General features: G+C 56.5%; 1 protein-coding gene across 7 annotated transcripts in view; it reads right to left on the reverse strand.

Moving 5' to 3' along the window:
- Positions 1-4,112, reverse strand: part of DOCK3 (dedicator of cytokinesis 3) — a 176,141-nt gene extending 172,029 nt beyond the window's left edge. For all 7 annotated transcript variants that reach the window (XM_059664627.1, XM_059664629.1, XM_059664628.1 and 4 more), the window contains exon 1: positions 3,704-4,112. In XM_059664627.1, coding sequence (XP_059520610.1) covers positions 3,704-4,097 — 394 coding nt within the window. In that variant the 5' untranslated portion in view covers positions 4,098-4,112. The remainder of the gene's footprint in view (positions 1-3,703) is intronic.
- Positions 4,113-8,992: the final 4,880 nt, after the last annotated feature.

Genomic DNA, 8,992 nt, shown 5'->3' on the forward strand with positions numbered 1-8,992 from the left:
TGCAACGGGAAACTGCTTTGCACGGCTGCAACAAGGGCTCCTTCCTCACCAGCACCTGAGCAATGCCTCCAATAGGTGGGAAGTACATATAAAAAGTTTCCCCCCTTGCTATCAGGATAATGGGTAGCAAGCAGAGACAGAAATCTGTGCTCCAAGTTGGTGATAAAAATCAAAGCTGAGCCCTAGCCAGTTTGGCTCAGTGGATAGAGCGTCCGCCTGTGGAATGAAGGGTCCCGAGTTCGATTCCGGACATGGGCACATGTGGAGAGCGGCTACAGCGTTTGGACAGGTTCAAGCCTGGGACTAATGAGAGGACACAATCCTCTCCAAGCAAAGCCACGTGCACATCCCAGCACAATTATAGCCAAAGGCTATGGTAGTGAGCTTGACGTTATGGTCCGAACCTGTGGCCCCACGTGGCTGAGTGATGCGGGCTTGCGGGAGGTACAGCAAGTAAACAAAGCTTGATAAGGTGCATGTAATTGAGTGGATTCCAAACCCAGGAGAACATTGTAAAACCACGCCCTTACTTTGCCTCCTGGAATCTGGCTAAAAAATGAAGAACTCAGCTTGCAGGCCGTGGCGCTGTCTCTCTAATCCAGCCGTGGGCAAACTACGGCCCGTGGGCCGGATCCGGCCGGTTTGAAATGAATAAAACTATTGAAAAAAAAGACCGTACCCTTTTATGTAATGATGTTTACTTTGAATTTATATTAGTTCACGCAAACACTCCATCCATGCTTGTGTTCCGGCCCTCCGGTCCAGTTTAAGAACCCATTGTGGCCCTCGAGTCAAAAAGTTTGCCCACCCCTGCCTAATCAGAGGACAGCATCCCACCCAGCCCCAGCTTTATTCTCTTGTCTGTCTTCTTTAATCCTTCACCTTCCCCCACCCCCTCAGGTTCACCCACGGCCGTGCTGGCCCGGCACAGGCACGCACTTCCATTGCAGGCTCAATTCCTGGCCCTGGTTGGGGCAAGTTCGGGAGACAACCAATCCATGTGTCTCTCTCACATCGATGTTTCTGTCTCTCCCCCTCCTTTCCACTCTCTCTGAAAATCAATGGAAAAATATCCTCGGGTGAAGGTTAATAATAACAACAACAAAAAATCAAAGCTAAAACTCAAAACATTTTCTCATAGAAAAAATAATGATTAGATTTTCAAGTTAGTAATTAAAGAAATAATGCAGCTAACATACCACTTTTACTTGACTATTTTTCTTATTTTATGTGCAATACTTAAGCTACATTATAAACTGACCTGGATTTTATGAACAGGCCTAGGAATATAGCCCTAGCATTCGCATTAGAGGTGGGGTGGGGTGGGGTGGGGAGGGGGGAACGTATCCTGAGTTTTGGACAATTTATACAAGAACTTTCAGGCCATAACTGAGGAAGGGACAAAAGAAGAAAGCAATGAGAGAAGAGAGTTGCCTTGAATGGCAGAAAAAGCAGCTAAATTATACTAAACCATAGCTGCTCACGTCTTCAGAATAACTCCCTCTCAGTTAACAAGCATTTAAGTCCTTCCCTATGCCCATGCTGTGCCCTCCACAGGAAATAACCATCTTTTTAAAGCTAAGCCCACAGTCCTAGGAAATCAGGAATGTCATTCCGTCTTCCTGAGTAAATCACATACTAAATCCTAGCGCCCAGAGATTCGCAGATGCCTATCTTGATTACCTGGCACTGCCTCCTCCTCAGACTCACACCTGAGGAAAGAGCTGCCTAGTGTTGTTATTACTCTAGGTGGTAAGGGGAAAATAAGAAATTAACGTTTATTAAGCACTTGGTAGGCTCTCATTTGATTTTCACCACCCTGGAGGTAAATACTATCCCCAAGTTACACCCAGGAACCAAGAGGTCTCCCGGTTGATTCCTGTTCAGGGCACAGGCCCAGGTTGAGGGCTCAATCCCCAGCAGGGGGCGTGCAGGAGGCAGCCGATCAATGATTCTCATCATTGATGTTTCTCTCTCTCTCCCTCCCTCCCTTCCTCTCTGAAATCAATAAAAAAAACATATTTTTTTAAAAGAAAATGATGTTCAATAACTTGGCCACAACACCAGTAAAGAAGCCAAGACTCACAACCCCGCCAACTCCACGACTCTAGGATTCCTCCCCAAAAGGAAAGAAATGGGGTACCACTGGACAGTCGCCAATTATTCATTATTCCAGATAAGCAGTTCCGAGTGCAAGTTACAGAGAAGACAGGCCACCAACGCTTCAAGTCACAGAATCCACTTCCTCTTTAGGGGAAACTCGAAGAGGAAGGGTAAAGAGGTGAATCCCTGCCCCTGGCCTCACGTCCCGACCGGCTCAGCAGACCTCAGACCCCAGCACTAGGGCTCCTGTTCTCACCCCCACCCGGCGTCTGTCATCCGGCCAACGGAGCTGAGCTCATTAGGAACTTCAGGACGTTACCTTTCCAAACCAGCTCTGCTATCCGCACCGAGCTCACTGCAAGTCCTTCCACTTAAATAAATGCAGTTTGCACATAACTTGCCTGATGGCATTCCTAAACGTCTGCTGCCACTGCCAGTTTAAGAAGTGATTTTGTACCGAACTGTGAACGAAATCTTGATTTAGCTGCGGTAAGAAACGGGAAACAACAATCTATGTTTAGGCAGATCACCCATCTACACTCTTCCATTACAACTTAGGGGAGGGAGGAAAAGACAACACTGCACCCTCGGCATTTTAAACCTGTTTCCAAACGGCGGCGACGACAGGTGACTGACAAGAACGCAATGTGAGCCCTAACGTTATAAAAGCAAAAGCGACGGTCAAGCCCTCATCAGCGGTTCTCAACCTGTGGGTCGCGACGACCCTTTTTCACGGGGGTCGCCTAAGACCATCCTGCATATCAGAGATTTACAAGACGATTCATAACAGTAGCAACATGACAGTTATGAAGTAGCAACGAAAATAATGTTATGGTTGGGTCACAACATGAGGAACTGTACTTAAAGGGCCAGAAGGTTGAGAACCGCTGCCTTAGATCATCCAGTTCCCTTCTCAAAGGTGTCACCTGCTGGGAGAAGCGGTCAACCCCTGGAATGTAACGCTGGTAACGGGTTAGAGTGGGGATCCAGGAGGAATGCAGGCTGAACAAAGCCGGGACAGTGCCCGCGCCCTGAGCGCCGAGCGTCTCCAAAATCGCCTCCCGCGACGGTAGTTACTTGTCACACCGACGGCCACACAGGTGAAAACGGACCGAGCCCCGGAAGGCAAAGGCCCGCAGAGCCCCAGCCGGGAGAATGATGTCAGTGCCTTGCACCCTTCGTTGTGTAACGCTCCGGGCCACACACTGGGCTGCTCACCGCGGTGCGGAACCTCCTTCAAACTGAGGTTCGGTTCGGGGGCGGAGAAAACCGACTTCCAGGATCCGGCTTCCCGGGGAAAGCTGCCTGTGCCCCGCACCCGAGACCTGGGCGGCCGCGGGCCCTGCCCGCCCCCCGCGCGCCGCCGCCGCCGCACCTGCCGAGGCCGCGCCGCCAGCGCCCTCTGCCGCCCTCCCCGCGCCCGGGGCCCATCCCACCCCCGCGCCTCGCGCCCCGCGCCCCGCGCCCGCGCCGCCCCCGCGCTCAGGCCGCGCAGCCTGCGGGCAGGGCCGGGGGCGCGCGGGCGCGAGCCGAGGCGGGGCCGGCGGGACCGCGAGCACGGGCGCGCCCCCCGCCCCCGGCGCCGGGCCGCCTCACCTACCTACGCCGTATTTCTCCTCCTCCGTGGGGGTCCACATGGCCGGGCCGGGCGCGGCCCCGCGGGCGCGGCGGCCGGGCGACAGCGCGGCGGGGACGGCCGCGGGCCCGGCGGTGGCGCACCGCGAGCCGAGGCGGGGGCGGTCAGGCGGCGCGGGGCAGCGGGTGGCGCATCGCTCACAGGCCGCCCGGGGGGCTGCCGCCGCCGCCACGTCCGCGCCGCGAGGCTCCACGGGCGACCGAGGGGGTCCCGGCGGGGTGGGCGAGGGCTCGCCGCCTGCCCGCCGCTTCCGCTCCCGCGCCGCCGCTCGGCCCCGCACCGCCGCGCTGCCCAGCTCCGGCTCCGGCGCCGCCGCGGGTCTGGTCGGCTCGCCTCGGCGGGCTCGGCTCCCGCGCATGCGCCGCTCCCGCGCGGGGGCTCGCGCTGCCTGAGCTCGCGCCGCCCGAGCCGCGCGAGAGCCCCCCGCAGCCCAGGGAGCCCGCGAGAGCGCTCGGCCGCCGGCGCAGGTCGGGGCGGGCTCGCGGGGGACCCAGGGCCCGGCTGCCGCGGGCGCGGGAGGGGGCGGGCCGGGCAGGTGGGAGGCCCGGGGGCCCCAGGGCTGCGCGTCCACTGCCTCCTGCCCGGCCCGTCGAGGTCGCCGCGGGCCCCCTGGCCGGAGAGCGGGGAGCCGGGAGGAGGAGGATGCCGTTTTCCAGACCCATCCAGGGGCCCCACGGCGTTGCCCCAGCAGCACCCCCAGAAAAGCCCCGTGGGCGGGGTGGCGTGGCCGCGGGAGAACAGGGGGGACGTGCTCGCGCCCCTGCCTCTCAGGTCTGGAGGCCCGAGGCCTTGGAGGCCTGTGTTTTGCCGCGTTGGCCACGCGGTAAATTTGGGGGACAACAACCACAGTAGGAAGTGCTTCCTCCTGAGATCAGGGGTTCCTGCCCTGGGCTCCTCCTCTGCAGCTCCTAGGTCTCTGCCTTCCTGGGTCGGTTCCCAGAACTTTCCTCTTTTCTGTCCTCCCTAAGAACCTGTTCGTTCTTGTGCCGATGAAGATCATCTTCGGACACTAGGTCCACCCCTCATCACAGACCCCGCTAGTCTGACAACTGCAGGGCTTTTCCTTTCCAACGATGCCTGGACCAATGGTGTTCCCAGCCCGCATACCAGCAGATCCATCCACCCACCCATCCATCCATCCATACACCCATCCATCCATCCACCCACCCACCCACCCATCCACCCACCCATCCCCAGCACTACCAAGTGCAAACCCTGGTGTCCATCCATCCACCCACCCACCCACCCATCCATCCACCCACCCACCCATCCATCCATCCACCCACCCACCCATCCATCCATCCATCCATCCACCCATCCATCCATCCACCCACCCACCCATCCATCCATCCACCCACCCACCCACCCACCCATCCATCCATCCACCCACCCACCCACCCATCCATCCACCCACCCATCCCCAGCACTACCAAGTGCAAACCCTGGTGTCGTCCCTCCCTATCACTCTTAGACACCCCACTCTTCACAGACCAGCTGGGTGCCTCACCTCTAGGAAACCTTCCCTGATGGACCAGCAGCCAGACTGGGTCCTTCCTGTCCTGGGATCCCGGCTGCATGCATTTGTGTCTTCTTTCTCCCAAAAGACAAGCGCCAGGGGAAAGCCACCCTTCTGGTCCCTCAGCACCCAGACTGGCACCTGACATACATACTTGCTGAGTAGGAAGCAAGGCGAGTACAAGAATATCTTGGTCATCGACAAATCTTGTTGAGTCTTCCTTCCCAGTGTCATTTGGGATTGGTTTCCTCCTCCCAGGCTTGACTGTGCTCAGCTGGATTCCAGTGGTCCCCCATAATCCCCATTAGTCATGGGGGTATACATTCCAAGACCCCCAGTAGGTGCCTGAAACTGTGGGTAGCATGAAACCCTATGTTTTTTCCTATATGTACATGCCTTCTCACCTAAAGGAAGGACTGGGCAGCTTCCCTTTGGCATGCCCACATTGCCAGCATCACTACTTTTGCACCTTGTGGCCATTGTTAAGTAAAATAAATGTTCCTGGAACAACACAAGCACTGCGTGCAATACAGTGACAGTCGATCTGATAACTGAGACAGCCACTAAGTCACTAACGGTGGACAGTGTCCACGGCACGAACACACTGGACAAAGGGGTGATTCACAACCCCGGTGGAATTTAATCGCACTCCTCTGAACGGCATGCAATGTAAAATTTATGAATTGTGTTTTTCTGGAATTTTCCACTCAATATTTTCATACTGCAAGGTGAAGATAGGCAACTGAAACTGTGGGAAATGAAACCGTGGATAAGGGGGGACTACTGTATTGCCACCAGCTCCAAGTTCCTATAGACTCCTCCTCCCACCAATGAAGGCTGCCCACTCCTGCCCCCCGAAAATGCTCTGTGGATGATTGAGTTTCTCAATAGCTAGGCGCTTTGTTGGCCCGGGGAACATAAGAAAAGAGATGCCCTTACTTAGGTCGCTAACTGTTCCAGGGTGACAGCCCCCTGCCCCATGGCTACCATGGAATGTTACCGGGGGATGAAGCCACAGTCCCACGGATCTTTCTCCGGGGAGCTATCCCACACGCGGGCCAGGTTACACAGACCTTCTGGACAACCTTAAAGCTCTTATTTCATCCTCTGGTTTCTCCCCATCAGCGGATATACGTGGTGACGTCTCAGCGCCAAAGACGGCTTTTCCGTTTCCCCTCTCGTTCCCAGTCTGCACCCATCTCAGACGGCAGGTTCCCCAGACGCAGACAGCCCCAGTCCGGGACTGTGCACCTCAACCAGGGGGCATCCAGTCAGACCCAGGCCCCCACGGTCTTGCTGTTTGTGCTAAATTTAGGCTGTTTTCTTGAGCTGAAGCAAAAGGGCAGAGCACGTGTCTGGAGAATCCACCTGCAGCGGGACGGTGCACCTACTCTCCTGCGCCCTCAGCATCTGCCCTGAGCCCTTCCTCGGGCTCTCGGTCGGCTCTCACCCGCACATGCACACCCCTCCCGGCAGGAGAGCTGACCTCCAGCTTGCCTCTGAACATCAGGACCCTGGCGCCCTGCCCTCCTCCCACCCACCCACTCCTCTTTCTGTTCTCACCATCACCCACCCAGGTTCGCCGTCCACCCCTCGTCAGGATCCCCAGGAACCCACTGCACCGCTGTTGCTCCCTGTCCCCCATTTTTACTCCGTTCTGCTCCACAGGCTCCTGTGGTCCAGGGACCATCTGCCCTGTGGGTACCCTCATCCCCCATCCCCTCTCTCGTGGGCCTCTTCGTCTGTCTTCGAAGGAGAATCATCCACTGCAGATCCTTCTGTTTCAATGCAATTCCTTTGACTCTCAGTCCTCGAAGTTCTGCTTTCTGACCCTGTCACCTCCCAGAAACTGCTCACCCAAGAGCCCCCAGGGCCATCCCAATGTCAGACACAAACTGGAGTTTGCTAGTCCCCGGCTCTGGCTGGGCCTTTGCGTGCAGTACCCCTCAGCCCATGTGCTCTCCTGTCTTGACACATAGATCCTCCTCACCCCCCTAGGCCAGCTTCCCCTGCTGCCCTTTCGGGACGGGTGCTGCTCTCCGTGCGGCCTCTCCTGCAGCCCTTCCTCCCCCACCTCCTCCGAGAGATCAGTGTGTCCACCTTGCACATTGACAAGCATCTACTTCCTTCCTCGGTGACAACGATTGCTCTTCATGTGGTTTTACCCCGCACAGACTGACATGGTGCCCGCCCCCTAACAGGCACCCAGCTCCTGTACGCTCAGGGGTGAGTGATCTGCCTGTACGTTTCCTGAGAACACAATGAAACAGGTTGTGGCTTCAGCCAATCACAAATCTCCGAATTCAGAAACTGGGAGTTAATTAGGGTAAATTCCCTGGATATGGGCACCTTGGCTTTAATGAAAAATCCATCGAGACACCCTACTGAGTAGCCATGTAAAAGAGGAGCAAATTGAGCTTAAGAAACAAGAAAGTTTGCGGTTTGACTTAACATGTCGCGATGACTTTGGGGTTGAACTCATTGCCTCTGATGGTAAACTGCAACTTGCTGAGTGGGACGGGAATCCAGTTTTCAGCAGGAAACTCTTGAGGACTGGCGGTCATTCATAATCGCCCGAAATCCAGCAGATCTGTACGTGCGTGATGCAGACAGCAGCATCTATTTCTGTGAAGTGGAACTTCCGTTAATCAACAATGTTTTTAACACATCAGGCTCCATAATGATGCCCCGCGCCCCATCACCTTCGGCCGGCGAATGAGCCTGGCCCTCTGCAAAGCTGGCCGGCTCCCCGCTCCGCTCCCCTTGCCCGCTGCCGCCTGGAGAATCCGCGGCCTTCCAGGAGCCAGCCAGTCTGATGACTCAGCTCATAAAACACCGTGTGGCCACAGAGCTGTTGTTTACTCAGAAGCATCCCGAGGCTCCTGCTACTGAAGCCGGCGAGCAGTCGGCAAGCCAAGCGGTGCAGGATGCTCATTCTACCAGGAGTTCCTGGTCTCGGTGCCAGAGCCACACTCCACTCCCTCCCACAGCAGTTCATCCCCTCGGATGCTCTGTCCGAGCAGGATCACGGGGAAACTTCAGAGCCACTCAGTGGGGATGGAGGCCGGGCAGGCGGGGTGCAGGTGAAGGCGGTGGCGGTCTGCCTCTCTGGAGCAGGAGCTGCCTGCAGCGAGAGCGGGTGCCCCCCTGCAGCCCAGGGGCAGGTAGAGAGGCCGCTCCGAACGAACGGTGGTACCCACCTCCGCTCCTCCCCGCTGGGTCCCTGGGAGGAGAGCCGCTCTGGTTCATAAAGCATCCGCAGGGCTAGTTTTCTGCAGGACAGAGAGACACCCAAGCTGGTCTCACTTCCCCGCCACCCCATGTTCCCCCAAAGCAACACCTTCCAGGAACTCTCCCCTCAGGAGGCCGCATGGGAACAAAGGCCGAACAGAGCCGGTGAACCCAGAGATGGCCGACAGCGTTAGGGTCCTTTCGGGTGAAGAGACCTGAGAGCCCGAGAGGATATTATTAGCATTTTGCTTTAAATGTTGTTGCATCTGAATCTCTGCGCAGTGGGGAGGGCACAGGGAAGAGTGTGAAAAAGAGCCAGATTAAGCAGAGCAATATTTCTTTATTTTCCCTAAAATGACAAGCTTTGGCCATCTGTTCCTATTGCATCAACCCATTCAAAATACTAAAATGCAAATTCCTCGCCGTCAGCCAGGGCCTTTCAGATGAGAAATGACCAAACCTTTCCCGATTTCAGCCTCTGGAGACAGGCGTGCCACTTGCAGCTG

Source organism: Myotis daubentonii, chromosome 14 (assembly GCF_963259705.1).
Source record: "Myotis daubentonii chromosome 14, mMyoDau2.1, whole genome shotgun sequence".
NCBI classification, from domain to species: Eukaryota; Metazoa; Chordata; class Mammalia; order Chiroptera; family Vespertilionidae; genus Myotis; species Myotis daubentonii.